Source organism: Gouania willdenowi, chromosome 21, assembly GCF_900634775.1.
Source record: "Gouania willdenowi chromosome 21, fGouWil2.1, whole genome shotgun sequence".
NCBI lineage: Eukaryota > Metazoa > Chordata > Actinopteri > Blenniiformes > Gobiesocidae > Gouania > Gouania willdenowi.
This window is the reverse complement of record NC_041064.1, coordinates 3,764,592-3,788,794: the sequence shown is the minus strand read 5'-3', so window position 1 is coordinate 3,788,794 and position 24,203 is coordinate 3,764,592. Positions and strand designations below refer to the sequence as shown.

The 24,203-nt window shown below is 35.7% G+C and overlaps 1 protein-coding gene across 2 annotated transcripts; it reads left to right on the top strand.

Annotated features, from left to right (window-relative positions):
* Nucleotides 1-2,159: 2,159 nt before the first annotated feature.
* LOC114455046 (ras-related protein M-Ras) lies at nucleotides 2,160-22,336 on the top strand. Of its 2 annotated transcripts, XM_028436051.1 has the most exons (7): nucleotides 2,160-2,303; nucleotides 5,474-5,545; nucleotides 11,665-11,898; nucleotides 11,993-12,146; nucleotides 13,770-13,869; nucleotides 15,169-15,248; nucleotides 17,915-22,336. In XM_028436051.1, the coding sequence occupies exons 3-7, from the start codon at nucleotides 11,706-11,708 to the stop codon at nucleotides 18,012-18,014; spliced, it is 627 nt and encodes a 208-aa protein (XP_028291852.1). In that variant the 5' UTR covers nucleotides 2,160-2,303; nucleotides 5,474-5,545; nucleotides 11,665-11,705; the 3' UTR covers nucleotides 18,015-22,336. The 2 variants fall into 2 exon arrangements, with proteins under 2 accessions (XP_028291852.1, XP_028291853.1); XM_028436052.1 differs by lacking the exon at nucleotides 5,474-5,545 and having other exon boundaries at nucleotides 2,169-2,303.
* Nucleotides 22,337-24,203: the final 1,867 nt, after the last annotated feature.

The window sequence follows — 24,203 nt, the reverse complement described above, 5'->3', positions numbered from 1 at the left end:
TTTTTATGAATTTTTGTTGTCAATTTGTACGTTATTGGAATCATTGTCTGTATTTTTGCCGTCAGTTTGTGCAATTTTATTGATATTTTACGTGTCTTTGGGTCATTTTGTGTATGTGTTATGGCTTTGTGTGTTTTTCATAATCATTTTGTGTGTTTAAATTGTTGTTTTGCGTATATTTTTTGTCACTTTGTGTATTTGAAGTGGTTGCTTTGCATATTTTTCTGACAGTTTTTAAATTTATCAATATTTTGTGTCTATGGAGTCATTTTGTGTATGTGTTCTGGCTTTGTGTGTTTTTGTAGTCATTTTGTGTGTTTAAATGGTTGTTTTATGCATTGTTTTTTGGTAATTTTGTGTATTAAAGTGGTTGTTTGGTTTTTCTTTGCCATTATTTTGTGTGTTCTTGTTGTTTTTTGATGTATTGCTATTGAATTTCATATTTCTTCCAACTTATTTGAATTACAGTTGAATTACAGGTCCATTTTTTTCTTGTATTTAGGTTGTATGCAGCCGTGTAGGCCTGTATGTGTGTGTGTGTGCGTGTGTGTGTGTGTGTGTGTGTGTGTGTGTGTGACTGTAAATGTTGTGATGAGGTTACTACCGTCTCCATGGAAACAGAAAAGAGGCAATGCAAGTGAGAGTCTTTGTGAGTGTGTATCCAAAGTGTTTCATGAGAAAGAGTCCAATACTGCTCTTTTTTATTTATTCTACTGAGCGTTTACACACTGCATTTGTACTTGATTAGATAAATACTCCTAACACAACAGGGTAGTTACAATTATATAATGTGAAAGGACACAAATACAAGACTGTTGTAGAGTAAACTACACACCTCAGTCTGTGTGTGATGAAGCATTTCAAATGTACGTGTGTGTATTTGTGTTTGAAAAAAGAAGCTATACAGATATGCATTACATTACATTATCCATGTGTGCATCTCAGCTGACACACACACACACACACACACACGTCACAAGCGTTTGATGATCCAAATAACACTGAATGACTGTAATACGTGAGGGACAATCGTGTGAATACTGTGGAACTTACTGAAAATGTGAGTCAAGTGACCACTCATTAAATTCAATAAATGCAATTAATTACTAATTTTCTTTTTTTTTTTTTTTATGCTAAAACTTGGTAAATCCTATAACACCAGAAAAGCATAACTCTTCTACTTCCATTAAGCACAAAAACCCAAGTGTGAACAATGGAAACTTCAATAACTAACAGGAAATATTGTGCTCTAAATATATATCTTAATTATGAATTAATGCAATAGTAATGTATAATTATACATTACTATATATGTAGATATATATAAAGTTTTTTATTGTCTTTTTTTTTTTTTTTTTACTGTAAATGATGTCCGATGTGATATTCACTTGTCAACATCCTCATTAATGCAGTGGCCCTATTCCGCTTTCATAGATTTGACTTTATTAACAAACCCACGACTTTTATCACGATATTGTATTTTGAGTTTATTTGCAAAATTTCCACTTTAATCTCAACATTATAATTCAACTTTGTGCTTGAAATTCCAACTTTAATCTCAACATTCCAACTTTAATCTTTATTTGCCCAAAATTATTTTATCCATCAAAATTAGCCCTAATCTGCTTCTGTAAAAAGGTCATACCCATTATATGAGTATAGTTATTTTTCAAACCGCATTTTGTATTTTTTCCTTCCTTTATAAAATATTGTGAGCCCAGTATATCGTACATTGTCCCACCTCTACTATCCATCCATCCGAGAGTGTAATATATGAGTAATTAATATATATCTGCAGACTCTGTCCTAAAAACAGCTGAACCTCTCCCTTCCTCCCTCTAATACTAATTAATCTACTTGTCTGTGTCTTAATAGAGATTGGCTAATTTGACAAGATGACTTCTTTAAAGTAGTCAGCCACACTGGAAGAGTCCATTAAATCCGAAAAAGGGGGAGTCATAAATGTGTTCACTAAATCTGGATATAATATTCAGCTTATAACGTATGATTGAAAATTAAATTGTCATATATTATGTGTATTTGTAAATATATAAATAGAAATGTGGGAAAAAAACAGTATTCAGGCTGTGTTTGTATTTGAAAAAAATTGAATTCGTCCCCCCTTTTGGGTTTTTCTATTAATAGCATCAGCTGTTGCAATACAAAGATTAGCTGGTTCTCCGTATTGTTCGGCAGATGTGGGCAGAAACAGTCCGGTCTGAGGAGGAGGAAGGGCGGCGGTGGTTGTAGAGGAGGACCGGGGGACATCGGAGGGACTGAGGACGTGTTTTCGTCTCATTTCAGTGAGTAAAAAAAAAAAAACAACTCAGAAAAACCAACGGTTTATGATTCTGTCTTTAAAAAAAAAAGCTGCTATTTACGTAAAAAGCCGAAGTGTTCCGAAGGACCGACAGCAGCCAACAGACGAGAAATGACTTGTAACTAATGGCAGTGAAGTGGACAGTTGTGTGTTTAAGCTAGTGCTGCTTTAGCATCGGGGCGATGCTATCTGCTTTGTAGCGTTTCCGTTGTTTTTGGTGCCAACTTGAAGAGATGGATGAAAGAAGCTCTGTGTGGTGTTCAAGGGGCGGTAACGATCTGTTTTTCGCTCTCTCACACACGGGCCTCGGTTCGATTCGATTCGGTGTGTAACATATACAATAATAATAATAAATTAAATTAAAAAAAAACCGTTTACGTTTTATAAGCAGTGTATTACTGCTGCTGTGGTGAGAACAGAGATTAATCGTGTACAAAATCACAGATGAGATCATTCAGACACACAAACACACACACAATGAGGGAAGGAAATCATATTTGATAACTATATGTAGGAGAGCTGGGTCGATAATTACGATGGTGTAGGGACACATTAAAATAAAAATAAATCTGAACACTACGAGATTAGAGTCGTAATTTTATGCGAATAAACTCCTAATTGTATTAAAGTCGTTATATTTTGAGAATAAAGTTGAAATTTTATGATAATGAAGTCATAATTTTATTAGATTAAAGTTGTAATATTTTCAAGATTAAAGTCGTTATTTTTAGAATTGTGTTGAAATTTTATGATAATAAAGTCATAATTTCATTAGATTAAAGTCGTAATATTTAGAGATTAAAGTCATTATATTTTGGAAAGAAGTTGTATTTTTATTAGATTAAATTCGTAATATTTAGAGATTAAATTCATTTTATTTTGAAAATAAGTCATAATTTTATTAAAGTCGTAATAATTAGAGATTAAAGTCATTATATTTAAAAAAAAAAAAAAAAAGTCGTAATTTTATTATAATAAAGTCGTAATATTTCAAGATTAAAGTTGTTATATTTTCAAAATAAAGTCATAAATTTATGATAATATGGTCGTAATATTTAATGATTAAAGTGGTTATATTTCGATAATAGAGACAGTCATAATGGGAATAAATTAATATCTGTAAAAAGTTCATAAAGCTATGGCGCCCAGAATTTCCTATTGAAGTTAATAAAACTAAGCGATCGACCACTTCCATCCACTTCCTCCTCCACAATAAAAGATTCTATTTGCTCTAAATCAGTCTGGTTCTGTTGTTGGAACAAACACAAACGTCTGCAAAAGTCTCAGTATTTCACCATGTGTGAAACCTAAAGACAAATATAATCTCACTCAGTGCTCCATAACGCAGGAATGATCGCAACACAGACAACATCCTGTTTGTATTTTAATTTTATTCTCATAATATTTTGACTTTATTCTCAAAATATTACTACTATGGGCCTCGGCTCGGTGCGTAACAACACATCTACAACAGAACCAACCGTTTACTTTCATAAGCAATGTATTACTTACTATTGTGGTGAGAACTAGGGGTGGGAACCTCTGGGTACCTCACGATACGATACGCAATACAAAGCTCACTATAATGATTATCTCACGATATGACGATACTGTGATTATCTATATATTGGTCAGAAATCAATCTACAATAATTTGACATAAGAAAAAAAAGGATTGAGTGAAAAAATACAATTTTTATTTTACATCTCTGAAAGACAATAAATTGAAAAAGTGTCCTATGAACAGTGACACTAATTTAGTGCAACATATCTGTAAATAAGTGTCAGCATAGCAATGTAAATGAATAAGTATCTCCAATAGTGCTTTATGTAAACAAAAAATAGGGTCTTTCCCACCAGTGACACCATTATAGTGCAATATTGCAGTAAACAATATATTGGTTCCTTCAACAAACAGTGACAACATTTCTGTGAAGACGTACCTGCACATTTTAATGAAAAAGCAGGAAAAAAAATCGATACTTTGTGCGGAAAAATAACGCGATACATTGCCGTATCGAGATATCGTCACACTCCTAGTGAGAACAGAGAATATTCATGTACAAAATCACAGATGAGATCATTCACTAACACACAATGGGGGGAAATCATCTTTAATAACTATATGTAGTAGAGCTGGGTTGATAATGTCAGTCTTCTATACTTGGTCGTTAACTAGGGTTTCAACTAGGGCTGTGCGATATGGACCAAAACTCATACCTCAATATTTGAAATACCTCAAAATAGAAATGTACGATATGAATCTTGTTATTTTTTTACTCAATAAAGTCTTAAGACAGGTTCCAAGAGTCAGTACTGAACTGACCTTTACATTTTCTGTCCCGTCTACATGGAATGATGTGCAGAAGGAGTTGAAATTGACAAATCTTGTAACTCTGGGGGAATTCAAAATAAAAATGAGAAAATCACATTAAGAAAAATGGTTTTATATCAAAAGAAAGAGTAATCTTTATACTATAAATTAAAACAGATCAAATTTTTCTTACATTTCCACATGTAGTTATGGGCCAAATAAAATTGTAAAAAAAAAAAAAAAAAAGTGTTTTTTCAGAACTCCAGAGCGTGTCACCCAAGGTTCAATGCATACATGTGACTAATCATTAGTGATGTAAACAGTATATGTTCATAGCTCTAAGCTGATCACATTACAGGGAGCTGAGGCATATGCTAAGTTGTTTACTGAAGACCCAAACATGTTCCAGACCCAAACACGCCCTCACTTTTTTTTTAATTTTTGAGGAGCTGGTATGCTGGCACCCCCAACACTAAAAATGTACATTGTGACTATAAGATTACCAAGGAACAATTGGTAAAATTTTCAGAATTTTTTGAGACTGAAGCACGTAACATGTTAAATTTTGTTAAAAATTATATGGAACGACCATCTCCAATGTCCATGTTTGTGATAGGTCAGACGCTCCAAACTCTGCCCGTTTTATGTGAGCGCACACTGATTCAACTCTGGGTTAAGTGAACATGTTGATATCCAGCTTCGTAGTGCAGCTGTTCTGTGACGAAAAATGACTGGTTAAGTGAAGCTAACAGAGATATCCTGGATATATTTATCCAGCTTTGTAGTATAAAAATAAGCATTATAACTCATTATTTATGTCACTTTTGTTGGTCCCACCAGACAGACAGACGTGCAGAGGGAAATCCTGACACACCCTCCAAGGTTGTGACCTGACTCAGCTTCAGGTGCACAGTAGGTCACCCTCACTCACATGACTCATGCATATTTCCAAACATCTTAAACCCTTAAAGTCTGGTGTGGTTCTTAAATGTCTCTATGATGGTGCAGAACACCAGATAACTGAGTTACTACTATTGGGGAGATGTTTTTCACCCCCATTTGTCAGTGATTGGGCTCCAACATTCTTTCGTCAACCTGGCTATAGCTTTGGAGTGAAAAGAAACATCTTCCTTCCTTCCTCCCATTGTGTTGTGCAGGAATAACTGGAGTGGAGCCAGCTGACAGCAGCTGGTTGGTGGTGGATGGTGGAAGGAATGGGTGGGTGGGTGGTGGCTGTTTAGGTGTTGCTAAAGAGAAATGCAGCTCTTTAGTCTGCATTGTTGAGCCCATACAAGTAGTAGTGTGTGTTGTTAACTAAGATAATATAATAAAGAAGGTCCATTGTTCTATGAAACTATGACAACCACATTTAGTTATTGATCTGAATGATATCCACTGCTATCCAGGAGTTTAGTATTATTATTTGGGCCATAGTATATAGTCACCTTAAAGATGTAAATCCTTGTTTTAATCAGAAATAAAATGTGTTAATAGTCACCAAAAATGGTGGAAAAGGTGGTGAAATGGGATTTTAAAAATCATATAAATTGGTTAAAAGTTTCAAATTAGAGTGGGAAAAAACTAACAAAGTGGTAAAAAGGGTTGAAAATGTTAATATTGGCTTAAAAGTGGCAGAAATGGGGGGAAGGCCATTTAAAAAGTAGGAAGAATTTGTTTAAATGGGCAAATAATGGGCATGATAATGACAATGACTGTAGAATTCAGCTCTGTAACCTCACAGCTTGGATTGTTGTATGTATCTGTATTATATTTGTATTATTAATCTTATTTTATTGTATTTAATTTTTTACTACTCTAATGTGTGCACTTGTATTTAATCCTTATTTAAATAACAGTCTTTTACTTCATTATGTACGTTTCTATTTCTCTTTCTTTCTGTCTCTGTTTAGTGTTTTTTTAAAAAAAAATGTTTTTCTGAGGGGCTGTAACACAAGTAATTTTCCCCTGGGATAAATAAAGTACTTCTGATTCTGATTCTTATCTGATGACAAATCATGAATGTGGTTAAATTTGCAAGAATAAGCCGGAAATATGGTGAAGAGGTTTAAAGTGGCAATAATGGTTCAACATATGTGACATTGGGTCAAAAAGTGGTGGAAAGGGTTTATAAGTGCTGATAATGTCTTGAAAGTGGAAACGTGCAGAAAAGGCATTTAAATGTGATGGAGAAGCGGCAGAAACGGGAATAATGTAGCAAAAATGAATTAAAAGGAGCAAAAATTGCAAAAAAAGTGATGAAAATAGGTTAAAATAGTGAAAATGTGGTGTAATTGCAGAAAGAGTAAAAATAAGCAAAAATTGGCTAAAATTCTTCAAAAAAAATACTTATTTTCTTAAAGGCATGTGGCGTGCGCAAATGGGGTCCCAATAAAAGAAGACCCCGCCCGAAAGCGTTCGACCCCAATGAAGCCAATGTCTTTAAGCCTGAACTTTTTTCACTTTTGGTTTATGAGTTTAAACGTTTTGTAAGAAGGTCAAAAATAAAATTCTTCACAATTCAAATAAAAGAATAAGAATCTGTATTTTGACTAATCTGTTTTTTTTTCTCCAACCTATGATTTTTATGTATTCAAATGTAGAGTAAAGTGCATCATTACATCCCAATTTATGATTTGAGTTTTTTTAATTATTATTATTTTTTTTATCGTTTTGAATCGTTTGTTGAGTGTATCCTTCCACCCCTACTTAATCGGTTTATTCGGTTTAATTGACAAATCCTGTCATGGCTAATAGTAAAAGAGTACATTTGGTAAATATTCCCTAAATAAGCGTGTCAGGCTGTAGAGGAGCTGAATCATGTGTTGTAGCTCTTCTGAGGTTTATCCTCACATGCCCCTGCCTCACTGCCTCTGCTGTTTTTCATTTCTCCTCCTTTTCTCACTAGCTTCACTGCCATGTCTTGTGCCTTTTTTTGTGTTGTAGCTTCGTTCTCTGCCAGTTGTGGTGTGAACCATTATCCATAAACACACGGAGACTGCATGGGAAATATTGTTAGATCCCATAAGAGGAATCACAAAAACACTCGATGTTTGCACGCAAGCATGAAGGTCTCGTTTAAAAAGTAAAACAATGGTTTTCTTCGTTAGTCCGTCCCTGTGCAGCATCTTAGAGGAGTTTGTACCACGCTAGTAGCTATTAGCATTGCTTTCCTTCATCACCGAACCCATGACCGTTTTCATGTAATCCACGTCTATAAAGTAATGAGTTATATTGGAGAGAGCACAGGACATTCAGTTCCCCTGTGATGACGGCTCGTAGTGAAATGGTTGGGCTAGTTTTTTTCTTTTTAACGTAGTGAGTGATGTTGTTGTATGTGATGCAAGTAAACATTTCATTATGCATGAAAACCACAGATATGACTTATTTAACAGATTTATCATTGCCTAATCTTGCTTTTCTTTTCTCTGCCATATGAAACATGACACGCTGCAAAAATGCTACTTAGCAATGGGAAGTCCAACTCTTTGTAACGATAAGACCGACCTCAGTGACAAATGCTGATTCATTTCCTGTAGCTGCCTTATAAAAGAAGTCGTTTTTTTTTTTTTTTTTTTTTTAGTTTTCCAGCCACAGAAAAGCCTTTTTATTAATTCACAGACTGTCAAACTGTTGCCCGCCCCCTGGTGGAGTGACACGTCTTGGTTTATCTTTCCAGGAAACGATGCACAAGAAAACAACTGTATTATTTGATCCAGGAATGGTTAGTGCTTAGAATTACATTACAGTCATCAGGGTCTGGGAGAGATTTCTTAGAAAACCATCGATTACAAGCCTTTAAAAAAAATAAATTTTTTTTTAAATCAGATTCCTTTGAGAGCCTGTATCTGGCCTTTTGAAGGGACATATTGTGGATTTGTTGGTTTTAAAGGTAATTTATGAACACATAATAACACAGTTGTGTTTCCAACTTTAAGATAGAGAAGAAATAATCAATGCATCGTCATTCTTTCATTAAACTATTATAATCAATGCATACATTTCCAACTTTCATTATTTCAGTGGTGCGTTACATGAAATACTTTAGAAAGAAGGTTACCAAATATCATTATTTAAAGGGATCCGCCACTGTTTTTACAAGTTTGGCTTAAAATCTTTAAAATGTGCTTATTAGTAGAAAAGGCTGCAACAACAAATCGATAAAATCGACAATTAAAAGCTTTGGCAACAAATTTCATTATCGATTTGTTGCGTCGTGGGATTCAGAGCCGTTCGATTCATCTGCAGAGTTTTGTGTGTTCGCGCGCGCCACGAGTTATTCGTGTGTGCACCTCGAAAAATAAATTTTCCCACCACAGTTTTTTTGGAGTTTTTCGCGTTCCAAAGTGAGCCCGCCCCCTCTGTGTTTACATTTGTTTACCCTTTGAGTAAGCTATATGTGTGCCACAGGCATGTTTAATTTTTTATTCACACTGCTGAGATGCTAATGGAAGAGTTTGTTATATTTTAATTGTAATGTTTTAAAATATGTAGTAATCTGATTTTTTAATCAGAAAATTGAAGCTACTGTGAAGTTGCTGTTGCACTTTTGCTTAAACCTGCTTAAAGCTTGAAATAGTTGAATGACAGAGCCTCATTTACTTTTTATTTTGGGATTTTTCTATGCATTTTAACCCTTGAGGACAATCACAGCAATAAAGTTGGACTTTTGACAATATATCTGATGTCTGCAGTCATTTTTAAGTGCATTAAAAAAAATCGAAACTCGAATTTTTCTTTTAAAAAAATCGGAGAATTTTTTTTAGGCAAAATCGGCCATCCCGAGCACAACTATTAGTTTATGTGCGCGCACGAGTGTGCACGCGCCAGTGTTTGTGTGTGACTTGCGTGCGCGCGTGTTGGTTTGTGTGTGAGACGCTTTTCTTTCAGTTGAATCAGTTTAAGCAAGGTTTAAATGTGCTTTATGGATAAACTGTTTAAAAAAAAAATCTCATTAATCGATTAATTTATTGACCGATTACAGGTAATCGATTATGAAAATAATTGTTAGCTGCAGCTCTAATAAGAAGACCCATGCCTAACAAAACATTATTATGGACCATATTCATTTAATTGCCTTTTAGAAAGAAATGGGACTACTTAGCAGTTTTAGAGCCTGCGTTCCGCCATCTTGAAATCACATGATTGATGATGTCACACGGCCCCGCTGACTGTAAACATCCCATTGTTTTCTATTGGAATGAAACATTCAGCCTGATTTTTAGATCATTTAACAGCTTTTTAGATATTTTGGCAGCTTTTTCAGTCAAAATGAGAACCGATTATTATGCCCACGTGTGTCAAACTCAAGACCCGGGATCCAATTCCGGCCCTTTAGAGCATCAAATTTGGCCTGCAGGAGAAAGTGAAAAAACATGAAGAATAAATGTGTGAAGTATGACTAATTTGGTTATAGATAGTTCCTTAAAAATATTATATTAGCCAGTGCTCACAGTTTTCTCATGTTCATATCACATGATGGCAATCATTTTTAAAAGCAAATTGTTTCCCCCTAAATCCTGCAATTTTCCTAAAATTAATCCACTACATTTCCGTAAATTAAATACAAATTGATCACAAAATCAAGTAAATTAAGGTGGTGATCCTGCAGGGACTGGTATCTGTCACTTATTGCTTGGATATTGTTGGTTTTCATATCATTTAAAGGTGAAAGTGCAAAGTAGGGCATATCGTTGAAACGTCTGGTTTTCCTGCCTATAATATGTGGCCCCTGAACTAAAACGAGTTTGACGCCCATGATTTAAAGCAAGTAGGCAAACATAGATTGACTAAAATATTTTGAATGTATTCCACTGAAACTAAAGGGATTTCTGATGAATATAGACTTTTTTTGTCCAAAGACTACAATTAAGACTGAAATTAAAGTCGCTGTCCGAAAATAACAGCGGTATAACTATGTAATAGAGGCCGAAGCAGCTGCAACCGCACACATTTCAGATATATTCAGAGAAAATGACGTGTTTGCTCCTGCAGCAGCTGGAATCGTTAACACTCAGCCGTTCCTTTCAATGTTCACCCTGGAATGTGATTATAAAGAGTGAAGGAGAGTCTCATTAGACGAGGCATTGTTTTTCTAATCATTCATTGTTCCAATAAACTACCACCATCTCAGCTCCCTGTTATTGTGCTTTGGTCCCAGACTGTATTAATAAGCTAGTCTTAATGGTTCTGGCTTTAACAATGAGTCTTCTTTTGTTTGTTATCCACTATTATCGATCATCTGTGACATTCATTTTTCAAACGCAGCAACAGTTAAGCCCTAAACAAAGGCAATAGGTGCTACTGTATAAACCAGGGGTTCTCCACCTTTTCAGCCCATGACCCCCAAAATAAAGGTGCCAGAGACCAGGGTCCCCTCCCCCACTGTACATGAATCTGTGATAACCACATTTATTTATTTATCTGAATAATATCCACTGTTATCCAGGAAGTTTATTTTGGTGGTGAAATGGGATTTCAAAAACCACAGAAAAAGTGGTAAAAAGGGTTCAAAATGTCAGTATTGGAACAATTAGTTTAAACTGGCAAATAATGGGCATGACAAATTGTGAATGTGTTTAAATTTGCAAAAATAAACAGGAATTATGGGTTAAAAGTGACAATAATGGATCAACATATGTGACATTAGGTGGGACAAGTGGTGGACAGGTTTATAAGTGCAGAAAATGTCTTGAAAAAGGAAAGAATGTGTAGAAAATGCATTTAAATGTGTTGGAGAAGTGGCAGAAATGGAAGTAATGTAGCAAAAATGCATTAAAAGGAGCAAAAATATGCCAAGAAGAAGTGATAAAACAGGTTAAGATATGGCAAGATATGGTGTAGTTGCAGATTTTTTTTTAAAAAAAAAAAGCAAAAATTGGCTCAAATTGTTTAAAAAAAATATTCTTAAAAGGCATCTGGCAACCCCCTCTCAGTGTCTCACGACCCCAATGTTGAGAACAGTAAACAGATCAGAAAGTGACACGTCTGTGTCTTCACAGCCTTTTTAAAAAACATTCATTTTCTCTCCTCAGTCGACCACAAACCACACTTTCACCTCCCTGCTGAGGTCGCCATGGCAACCAGCGCCGTGCCCAGCGACAACCTGCCAACCTACAAGCTGGTGGTGGTGGGGGACGGCGGCGTGGGGAAGAGCGCCCTCACCATACAGTTTTTCCAGAAGATCTTCGTGCCCGACTATGACCCCACTATCGAGGATTCTTACCTGAAACACACCGAGATAGACGGACAGTGGGCCATACTGGATGGTGAGCACCTGGGGAAGTGATAAACATGCTATTCTCTAGCACTAGTGTAACCTGATCCCGTGTCTCTCCGTCTTTGTTTGTTTGTTGTTGTCAGTGCTGGACACAGCCGGTCAGGAGGAGTTCAGCGCTATGAGGGAGCAGTACATGAGGACGGGAGACGGATTCCTCATCGTCTTCTCAGTGACGGACAAAGCCAGCTTTGAACACGTCGACCGATTCCATCAACTCATCCTACGGGTCAAAGACAGGTGGGCTGCTCCGCTTTAAAACGACCAAGGTTCATGTTCTTAAAGGGATCTTCCACTATTTTTCACAAGTTTGGCCTAAAATCTTTGAAATTTATTAGAAGATCTACGCCTGACAAAACACATTATTTTTCTCAGCTCAACTATAGAGAATAATGGTGGAATTACAGCGTATTAATAGACATTTTGAAGAATGTAACTTTGTAAATTAGTGAAATGAAACAGTATTTAGTGTCTTCTAAATAGATTTATTTCCAGTTTTTAATCCTTTCCCGTCATCTCCCCCCTGGTGTGGAACCAAGACTGACCCTTGTATTTTCAGTTCATGTTCTAATCAAAATCATTTCCATCATCATTATTATGATTATAATTTTTCGCTAAAAGTAAACATTATAAACCCCATATTTTTCATGCTTTTATTTGTTAATTTTTCGTTCTCTCTCTAAAGTGCCCTCTGTAGTGCCATCACGTACTTAATCACATAATCAGGAAAAGTTAAAGATGCCGATGTAAAACTTTTTTGTTTACCAAAAGAGAATAAAAGTTGTGACTTGAAAAATATCTGCACCTGCATGGGGCGACAGTTCCACCTCTGCTGTTTTGTAGTAGACAGTGAAGCAGAGAAGAGAAGCTCTCTAAAGGGACCTTTACATTCCCTTAAACAGTGTGCTGACACGCTTTTGTGGCTGAAGTTATCGAGTAAATCATGGACTGTTGAAGTTACTCCCACCTAAAAGGACTTCTATCCTCAGCCACAAAAGCATTTCAGTGCACTATTTAAGGGAGAGCTCTTCTTCTCTGCTTCATTGTCTACTACGAAACAGCAGAGTTGGAATCCCCTGCGGTCACAGATTTCTTTGGATCACAGCTGTTATTATTCTTTTTTGATAAACAACAGATGTTTACATCGACATCTTTAACTTTTCCTGATTATTTAGAGCAACTAAAGGCAGCACAAGTTCTCATTTTGACTGAAAAAGCTGCTAAATGATCTAAAAATCTGTTAAATGATCTGAAAATCTGTTAAATGATCTAAAAATCAGGCTGAATGCTTCACTCCAATAGAAAATAAGGGGATGTTTACAGGCAGTGAGGCCGTGTGACATCATCAATCACTTGATTTCAAGTTGGAGGAACACAGGCTCTAAAACTGTAAAGCAGTCCCCTTTTTAAAAGTTAATAATATGAATATCAGCATCAGAATCAGAAGAGCTTTATTGACCAGGTACAGTTTAGAACAATACGAGGAATTTGACTTGGTAGTTGCAGTGAAAGAAGACACATCAACACACCGGAGCAGCCATTTGCGGCGCCCACATATTTAGGTGAAAAAGGGATCAACAACAGGAGGGGTGAGGGGGAAAAAAACTGCCAGTTTGAAACTGATTTCCCTAAACAGAGAAAGCATAATAATAATAATAATAATAATAATAATAATAATAATAATAATAATGTGTTTTGTTAGGTTTAGATCTTCTTCATTTCAAGGATTTTAGGCCAAACTTGTAAAAACAGTGGAGGATATGTTTAATGAAGCTCTGTTTGTTTATGATATTGTGGATATTAGCCATGTATTGATACGTACACTATGCTTTGACACATGTATGTGTGTGTGTGTGTTTACAGGGACGCCTTCCCCATGGTGCTGGTAGCAAACAAAGTTGATTTGGTCCATTTGAGAAAAATCACATCTGAGCAGGGCCAAGAGATGGCTGCTAAACATAATGTAAGTAACGCAAAGGGTGGAAAGATCTGTTTTAAGATCTGTTTTTAAAATAATCAGCACTAAATGTTTAGATTTATTGTGGAGGGATGAACACGGTGCATTCATAAGCGTTAGTTTCTTTGTGTGTCTCCTGTTGATCAGGGACAGAGACGCAGCATATTTTTTTATTTTACCAGGTGTCGTAATATTTTGCACGGTACACAAACCACAGACTTAAACTAGTTCCAACTGAGCATACAATGCCCTCCCCCCAACGCCACCGCAGGTGAACCCAGAAACACCACACACACGCGCACACACACACACATCAACTTCCTCTTGTCACCAGCACTCACAAGCTCTCCCACAGACTCACAGCCTATAAATGTCACAATTTATGCATTTTTTGTAGTTATCGTGTGTGTTTTTCCTGTTAATTTGTGTTTTTTTGTGTTGTGTTTCTTAGTATCATTAAGTATATTTTCCTCATTCAGTGTGTTGTTGTCGGGTTGTTTAATTTTCAGGTTTTTTTGTGAATTTTTGTAGTTATTTTGTGGGTTTTTCCAATCATTTTGTTGTGTTTCTTTGTATTATTTAGTGTATTTTCATCATTTAGTGGGTTGTTTTTGTGTTCTGAATTTTTGTGGTAATTTTATGTGTTTTTCCTGTCATTTTTTTGCATTTATGTGTTCTTGGTATCATTTAGTATATTTTCATCATTTAGTAGTGTGGGGACAGGGACAGTGCGCAATTTAACACTGAACAAAAGGAAAGATGCATTGTACCAGGTTATAGCAAAAATGCTTGTAATTTCCAAATGTAGTCCCTGGGTAATAACTGTTATTTTTGTGAATTTTTGCAGTCAATTTGTGAGTTTTTCTTGTGATTTTCCATTTTGTGTATTTTTTTGTTCTGTATTTAGTGTATTTTTGTAGTGATCTTGTCTGTTTTTCCTGTTATTTTTCCAGTAATGTGTATTTTTGTGTTATGTGCTTCTTGATATAATTTTGTATTTTTTCCTCATTTAGTGTGATGTCGTTGTGTTGTATAATTTCCTGTTATTTTTGTCATCTTGTGCATTTACTTTTGGGGGCCGCACAAATTAGACAAAGGGCTGCATGTGACACTTGGGCTGTCAATGTCCCATGCCTGCTGTAGTGGTTTAATATTTGGTTATAATGTCTGCAGTAGTTGATTAAAAGCGTGATAGATTATCCATCATGTGATTGGTCATGGTGTGGACCCTAAAAACCCTGATTGGTGCACGTCTACTGTTAAGGGTACTATGGATAAACTGAATTAGTTAATTGTGTTTTACAGATCACTTATATAGAAACCAGTGCCAAGGATCCACCAATGAATGTGGACAAAGCCTTTCACGAGTTGGTCCGCGTCATCAGGTAAGATAATCACAACTGTGTAAACATGTAAAAAAAACTAGTTTCATTTACTGTATATTTACGGTAAGTTCAGGCATTTTCTCCATGTATCAGACAACACACAGGACATAAAGTAAACAAACAGGACTAAAGAGGCTCAGTTGGGTTGAAAAAGGCATATTTTCTGTAAAAATGGAAAGTATTCTGATTAGGGGTATTTATTGCCATGAATCTGACGATACCATTCAATTCACAATTTTCATGTCACAATACGATATACATTGCAATTTCAATAATTAAAAATGTCATCTTTACAAGTATACAATGGTGTGAAATACAATTTTTTTTTTTTAAACTTGCGAAAACAAGTAACTGGTAACTAACTGTTATTCAAGCGCCAATATAAAAAAAAACAAATGGTGTTTATCAAACTGTCAAATTACATTTTTCCAAAAACAAGCAGATTCTAAGTTCTTAAATTAAAAAAAAAAAAGAAAAAAAGTAACCACATACATCTATAAAAGAACCCAGTATGTTGTATGAAAATAAAGTGAAATCATCTAACAAAAACAAAGATGCATTGAGGAGTGAGGTTTACGTGTTATGCAGTTAAATGTTTTTTTTTTCTTTAAAAAACAGGATATTTTTTTGCATCGATACGATAATCGCGAGGTGAAATATCACAATATACTGTATCGCTGAATCAATTTTTTTGTACACCCTTAATTCTGATACTTATCCCTTATTACATCCTTACCACAGCAAGTTATGGTGAATTGTTTCATAGGGAAGTGTTTTAAAAATCAATCTAAGCTATGAGATCAAAGTGAAACCTATAGTAAATATGAAGAACTAGAGTTAAAGCTGCTGAAGATGATAATTACTTCATTCTTAAAATATATAATCAAAAGTGATGAATAACAACAATAATGCTAAACTCATGGATTAAATAAAAAACAAAACAAAAAAAACCAAATGGAAAATAATGAATAGATGAGTCAAAGGAGCATTTAATAGTAAATCTATTCTATTGTAGCACAGCTCCTTCACACCACTGACCTCTGTTACCTAGTACACTGTAATACGCTATAGTACTGCTGTGTGGAGCCAAGTGGAAAAGGCCATAAAAATTCTTGAGCTATTTCCTGTCCCGACAGTTCACGCATGTCATTTCAGAAGAATTCGGTGGCGTCCATGTGATCACTTCCTGTTTTCAAGTCTCGTTGAAGAGATCAAAAAGGCAACATGAAGTTATGTAGCTCTGACTCAAACTGAAACATTCCCTCTGATGAATGTCAGGCTTTGAAAATCTCACATTCTACACATGGCTTTTCTTAAGCTTTTTGTTCATGTTGAACTATTTGAAGATGATTCTTATGCTAACAGTGCCCTCTGGTGGTCAGAACAGGATTCTTGAAAAATATAATATTAAAAATGATTTATTTTCCCCAGAGAACACATCCATCCATTCTAAATCCTCAACTTTTAAAAGCCTTCTGTGGACAGGTGTCATAAATATTTTGCTATGTAATCAGGGTTCTCACCAGCGCTGTTTAGTGTAGGGGCTTTTCTGTTGTTTTCTCCTTTTTTTAATCAGTACCGTTGTAATAATTATTCCACACTTGGAGAATAAAGGGACTTCCAGGTGTGCACGGGTTGTCTTGACTCTCTGTTTAATCTGTGTAACCGAGAAACACAAACATCAGCCGCACCGTCTATTTAATACAGGCGATTTGCTCGAATGCTCCCGTCTTCACCGGAGGATTCCGAGGTCTTAGCCACTTTGCTGCCCCGATTTTGCCGGCGTGCATCCTACAGACGTAGCATGTTGCAACACATGAAGCTGCTCGTCATCCCTCAATAAAAGCAAGGAATCTTTGTCTGTCTGTCTGTCTGTCTGTGCGTGTGCGTGTGTGTGCGTGCGTGTGTGTGTGTTCCTCAAATTTCTTTGCGTATCAGGATCAGACTGACCTGAGAATTTCAACATGGCTGCTGCTTGGTTCAATGGTGTACAACGTCGGATTTGTTTGGACTGCACTGATACCGTTATATATTTCATAAATACTTTACAAATTTCGCGAGCCACCACAGACACGTGCACACCAGGCAATCACTGGAGAGCCCATCCCTATGCCCCACCTCCTGGCTTCCTGGACCTCCAGCGGGTCCATTTCAGTGTCAAAGTGTTTGTCACTACTTTTCTACTTCATGCTTCAGGCTTCAACTTTCTGTTTTTGAGTCTGTCAATCAAAGTGAATGTAGAACTGTGCACGGAAACAAGGCCGTGCGTCACGACAGCAAACAGGTAAATATGATTTTGGCTCTTACCTGACCCATAGATCTATGTTAATGCGACCTGATGCGACCTTGTTATGTTCCGCGATGCGCATGCAGAAAAGTAGAGGTGTGGCTTCTGGTAGATTGGCAGAGGCAGTGGGAGGAAGTGGAGCTGTTTAGGGCGGGACATCGAGACGTTTCTCAGAAACTCCAGATAGCAGCTTCAACCTCCCACTAAATTTTCTGGACCCCTCTACAACACTTTTACCAGCGAACCTCGTCTGATTTTCCCTCCACACTAACCATTATAATAGTAATGTACAAACGTTTGTAAATCAACTTATCGCAGTAAAGACATCAGTCGTTAAATGCTTATTTTAACACAGACGTTTCTGCTCCCACATTTACAGGCAACAAGTCCCAGAGAGAAACCAGAAGAAGAAAAAGAAGATGAAGTGGAGAGCAGAGCGTTCCACTGGTTCCCACAGGTTCCACTGCTCCATCTTGTGACATCACTCCTCGTCATCGCAGACGATCACGTGCACACACACCACCTGCTCGTACATTGACACACCTTTTGGATTTCAGGGAAACTCCCACCGGTGGTGATTTAACTACTGGTGCACGAAGGGATGACGGGGGTGAAGTCAGTGTGTGAAACCTGGACTAAAGACTAAAGGTCCCTACGCGGTCATTTCTGAAGGTGAAAATCAAACCCAAAAGGGAAAAAACACATGAAACAAGTGCATGTCAGATGTCAGATTGAGATCTGAAGGGAGGGTGTAACCCGGGGTGAGGAAGCGATGGACTTTGATATGACATACGTACACTGATTTGTTTACAGACGCTGTTACTCAAGAGTATTTTTCTGACATGTTCACACTTACTCTGCCACTGCTCTCCTCTGAGTGCACGAAACAGGAAACAAGCTGTGGGTTTGGAAGCTTCTGGACTCATTGGACCTTGTGCAAGAAGCCTCAGAACGAAGAAGAAGAAGAAAATAATCTTTTAGTAGCCATTGATTTTTGGGAATTCACTATTGTTTTCTTACAAGTTCCCTTTGGTAGGATAAAATAATTCTACGAGAAGTCGAGAACTTGTACTGAGGTAAGAGAAAAAATCTCATAATAGGGATGTTCGATATTAGCTTTTTATCCGATATCGTCCACCAATACCGATAGTTGTTCAACTTCAGCAATGGAAAAAGTGCCATACATCAACATCTGTGGAAAAACCAATACTGTTGTATACAGATATTACATTTTATGGATAATATGACCAATAATATCGCCCATTCCTAATCACAGTCTATTAAACGTTAAATAACACGTTTGAATTTTAAGAAACATAAAAATCCCACACAATAAAGTCAAACATTATTGTACATTACATTCTTATATATTTTAAATTATTTTTAGCTATTTGTTTTTTAATAATTTTGGATAAAAATAACAAAAGCATGCGCTGACACTGCATTCACAGCATTGTGTGACTTTCCAAAGCTCTGTAACAGTGTTCATTTAGTCGACTAAAGGTTTTCAATCATTGACTAAATATTTTTAAATCCACCAACACTGATAATTCAAAGTGCCATATTTATTTTTATTACATTTTCTCAAACAACAGCACATATGAGTTTATCAATATCTGTGGAAAACCAATACCTCTGTAAACAGATAATACATTTAATGGCTAATATGGCCGATAATATTGTACATTTACATTCTTATATATTTTTAAGGGAATTTTAACAATTCATTTTTAAATTTTGGGATTAAAAAACAAAAACATGCGCTGACACTGCGTTCACAGCATTACATGACTTTCCAATGCTTTATAACAATGTTAATTTAGTTGATTAATGGTTTTCAATCATTGAATACGGTATATATTTTTAAGTGACAATAACTAAACTATGATTAATTTTTTAAAAATTAAATAAAGAACGAAAACTAAATCAAAATGTATTTTTTCGTCAACTAATAAAAACTAAACAAATATCCAATCACAGTTTATTTTTGAAAAAAGTATCCAATAAAATCTATTTTGTTACGTGAAAGGCGGGACAAACCTTAATAAAACCCATATCAGTTTGATAAATAGTAATTAAAGCTTTATTTAGCTTAAATTTTAGTCGACTATATCTGTAACTGCTCTAGTCGACAATAAATGAAATAGTTTTGGTTAAAATTAAATCTAATCATCAGGACTAAGTTGCATTTTAGTCAAAAAACTGGAGTTTAAGAACATCTGATGCATCCAGAGTTGATTTCTCTTAACTTTTCTCTTATATAAATGTGATAAAAATCAACAAGCAGCCAACAGACATAAACATATCACTGAACAAACCTCTAAATGTCACATTCACTGCTGGTTTTTCAAAATAAAATACACTTTTATGCTTTATATGTTTGTCAACTATATAGATATAATAGATTTCTTGGACTAAAAAATTAGACTATAAATGAAATGGTCCTGATGACTAAAAATTGATGACAATTAAGTTCCATTTTAGTCACAAGACTACGACTAAAACTAAATCAAAATTAACACTGGAGTTTAAGAACCAGAGTTATTTTTGCTTATTTTTTTTCCCTTATTGAAATGTGATGAAAATCAACAAACAGCCAAAAGACACAAACATATCACGTTCACTGCTGGTTTTTCAAAATAAGAGAATGTATAAACTAAGGTGTGTTAAAACTTCGGACTGAAACAGATGGATTGGGGGGAAACGTGGCCTGAAACGGGCTAAAAAAAGGGGCTGATTTGCACTTTGTCCACTAACGTCGTCACTTTATTATCAGGTCCGGAATTCAGGCTCCGCCTCTTGAGTTCAGGCTCCGCCTCTGAATTCATGGACCAGGGTCGACCCACAGCTCTGTGAGGACGCAAGTGGTTCAAAGCCTGTAAACCAAGCCACACACTCAGAGTGTAGGCGTGTCAGAGGGGAGGGGGCGGAGTTTGACTCTGCAACAATAACCAATGTAATGGCTTGTACTGTTAATGGGTGAGTATTGAAAGACGAGTGTCTGTTTTTGCACTTTGAGTGTGACTTTTATTTTGTTTTCACCCCTCCATTGGCATGATGGACTTTTCTTTGTTCGTTAAACTTTCTGCAAAAACAAAGACGAAAAGTGGAAAATGAAGGAAACGCGAATGTAAAGATAAAGAGAGGATGCTTGTTGCCACGGTGATGACACATCGGGAATCAATTAGGACTCATCGATGGGGAAAAGAAATCTACATTTTTGTACATTTTACGTCAAGAAGATCGGGAAAAAATGAAATGATACAGAAGATGGACGACGTTGGCATCTTCGTTATTTAATCGTTTCTTCTGTGAGAAAAAAAAAAAACTGACTAAACCGACTGAACAGTTGAAGAAAACTGTCACTTCATGTATGTTTGATACCATTTTGTATTATTGATGATTCTTGAAATGTGTGGTTTAAAAAAAAAATGGAATAATTTATTGCTGCCTGTTACCTCGGCGTGTCCCAGACTTGGACAAAAAACACGTTAGATTTTATTTTGAAAGGACCAAGATAAAGTTGTACGTTATGTGTTCAAAAATGAAGATTTGTGGAAACAAAGGAAGGAAAAATAAGTGCTCAATCAAAGGCTCGACTTCCCCTTTTCAGGTTCTTGTTGCTTTTACTGTACAAATGTTAAAATGGAATGTTTATTTAATCCTGACTGGAAAAGGAAAAGTGAACATGGGGTTTGTGAAAATCAAAGCTTTCCCATTTTTATGGAAGCAGATTAGGGCCAATTTTGATGGAGAAAATATTTTTGGGCAAATCAAGATTAAAGTTGAAAAGACGAGATTAAAGTTGAAGGTTTTCAAATAAAGTCAAATCTACAGAAGCTGACTAGGGCCAATTCACCATAGGACAACATGACTTTTATCACGATATTGTATTTTGAGTTTAATTCTTGAAGTTTCAACTTTAATCTCAACATTATATTTAAATTTTATTCTCAACACTTCGACTTTATTCGACAATTCAAGTTTAACCTCGACATTTTTACTTTACGCTCAACGTTTCAACTTCAATCTTTACATTTCGAATTCAATCTCGACGTTTCAACTTCAATCTCGATGTTTCGACTTTATTCTTGACTTTAATCTCGACATTTCGACTTTAATCTCGACATTTCGACTTCAATCTTGATTTTAATCTCTGTATTCCGACTTTAATCTCAACATTCCGATTTTACTCTCGACGTTTCAACTTCAATCTCGACATTTTGACTTAAATTTTGATGTTTTGACTTTATTCTTGTTTTTAATCTCTACATTTCGAATTTAATCTCGACATTTCGACTACAATCCCAACATTTAATTCTCATATTCGTGATTTGAAATTGGCCCTAATCCACTTCCGTAAGATTCTGAGCTCCTCTGGAGCGGCTGAAATCATCTTTTTGTGTCCAAACTAAGCTCAGAGAAAACTCAGACCGACCAAAACTCAAGGAAAGAGTAAACGACCATCATCCAGAATCTGACATTAATGTGGAATATGAAAGCCAATGTGAGCACTTCAGTTTCACGGAGGCAGCGACTTTCCTTCCTGCTTTTGTGGTTGGAGTAATGGATCAGTGACATTTCTAACTTTGTCATTCTGTGAAGGGCTGTAAGAACTTTTTAATGTTTTGAATAGAAAGAAGAAAAAAACTAAGAGAAGAAGAGTTTTCACGTCATTTTGTGTAACGTGCTTAGTGTTGGAACGAGCGGTTTCAGAGCTAGACGAGGCACAAGCAGACTGTGGCCTTCACATCTAGCCTCAGGGCTGCATTATATTTCAATAAAAAAACAACTATCCAACTATTGTCACTTACTGTGTGGTTGTCGTTTAATAGTTAGTGCATGGGGGTGTCAAAGAAGACAGGTGTTTTAGAAAAGAACAAAAGAAGCCATCCTTCAACAGATCAGGAGCGTAAAAACACAATGTCTCCAATGTCTATTATTCCATCATCTCTTCAGTCCCCAGACGACTTAACAACAACCTGAGTCATCATCTGATACCAGGAACCCTTTGGATGCTAATGAGCTACACAATGAGTTCATCACATTTTCAACAAAATGGGTAAAAACATTGACCTAACCTTTATTGAAAAAGGTAAATATGTTTTTTTTAAAAAACATAATGCAGTGCAATCACATAAATTAAAGTTCTTTGTGACTCACTGGGTTAATCAAGGCTAGGGTTGCAAAAGGGTGGAAAACTTCCACAACAGTTCCACGGAATATTTCAAAAATGTGAACTTGATGTTTAAGATGATGGTGAAATCTATTTTCCAACTATATTTAACATTTTCGTCAAGGGTCAAACTTCAACTTTGGAAGTTTTCCGTTAATTCTGGAATGTTCCCAACTTTAATTTTGTAACCCTAGTTGAAATTTTGCTGTTTTTTTTTAAAAATTGTATGTATTATATTGAATGGATGATAATATTTATGTTTAGATCCCAGAGTTAGTTGAAATTCTTACAATTTCCAGTTATTTCCAATAGATAATTCCCACAAAAGGTTTTTTTTTTTTTTTTTTTAATATTCCTAATATTTACGTTTTTACGTCCCACCTGTTTGTAATCCTAATCAAAGTTAATCAACTCAACATTATTAACCTCCCATTAGTGAGTTTATAATGGACGAGTATCTTGTATTTAAGGTAAAACATCTTTGAACTGAACTTCTAGTCCAATATCTTGGACTAATAAACCAGAATCATCAGAACCTTCACAGACTTGTTTGATTAACGTGTATCAATAATAAAAGTTAACTGTGTTTTATACTATTTGTTTTATTCAGAGCTGTTAAAAGATACTTTAAAAATATATATTTGCATTATAGTGACTGGTCTTGAGGTTTGAAAAGATTAATAAAGGAAGTATATTTGCTGCACATAAACATGCCCTGAACTTGGATGGGTTGAAAATGAAATAAAAATAAACAATGTTTCTGGATAAAAGATCAGGGATGGTTGTCACATTGATTATTGCTGCACTAGAGGGCGCTGTGACATGATTTTAATGTACCCTGATTATATATATATTTTTTGTTCTTTTTAAGGGGAGAAAGATTATTATGTGAGAATATATTTAATGGTGAGAATAATTCTTTTTTAAAATATTGTATGTGTATAACAAGACCTTGAAGACTTATTTCTTTACTAAGTCACATGAGTCACTGTCCAATAATTTACCTGGTCAATAATTCTGATCTACGTTGATCAGAAAATTATTGAATTTTTTGACATTTGTGTAGTCCTTAATGTAAAAGTAAAACAAGTTCATCATCGGGTTCATTAACTCATCCCTAATAATCTCAACCATCATCTCTGTGGGCTTTTTTTAATAATAGTTTGATTTTAATGTGAATAATACACAGTGTCCACATTCTCTGGCACCTTTATTTTGGGGGTCGTGGGCTGAAAAGGTTTAGAAAGACTGTGTCAGAGGTTGAGTTGTCATCCCTCCTACACGTGGATGTACAGTACTTTTGAAGATGATCAAACACCTTCTTGCTCAAACTAAAGATCTGAAACATTTTATTCTGTTCAGATTCATTGCTTTTTAACAAGCCCCCCCCCCCCCCCCCCCCCCTCATTAATCCTGGTCCATTCAATCCAGCCATAGAGTTCAGTGTGAGGATGCTGACTGATCCACTTTATTCCATTGATCCTGATCTCTG

What these genes read in the sequence shown, in the direction of transcription:
- LOC114455046 (XM_028436051.1), top strand. Translation starts at nt 11,706, where the DNA reads ATGGCAACCAGCGCCGTGCCCAGCGACAACCTGCCAACCTACAAGCTG. An exon ending in ACAGTGGGCCATACTGGATG is followed by an intron (nt 11,899 to 11,992) that starts GTGAGCACCTGG and finishes TGTTGTTGTCAG; the next exon opens with TGCTGGACACAGCCGGTCAG. An exon ending in ATCCTACGGGTCAAAGACAG is followed by an intron (nt 12,147 to 13,769) that starts GTGGGCTGCTCC and finishes GTGTGTTTACAG; the next exon opens with GGACGCCTTCCCCATGGTGC.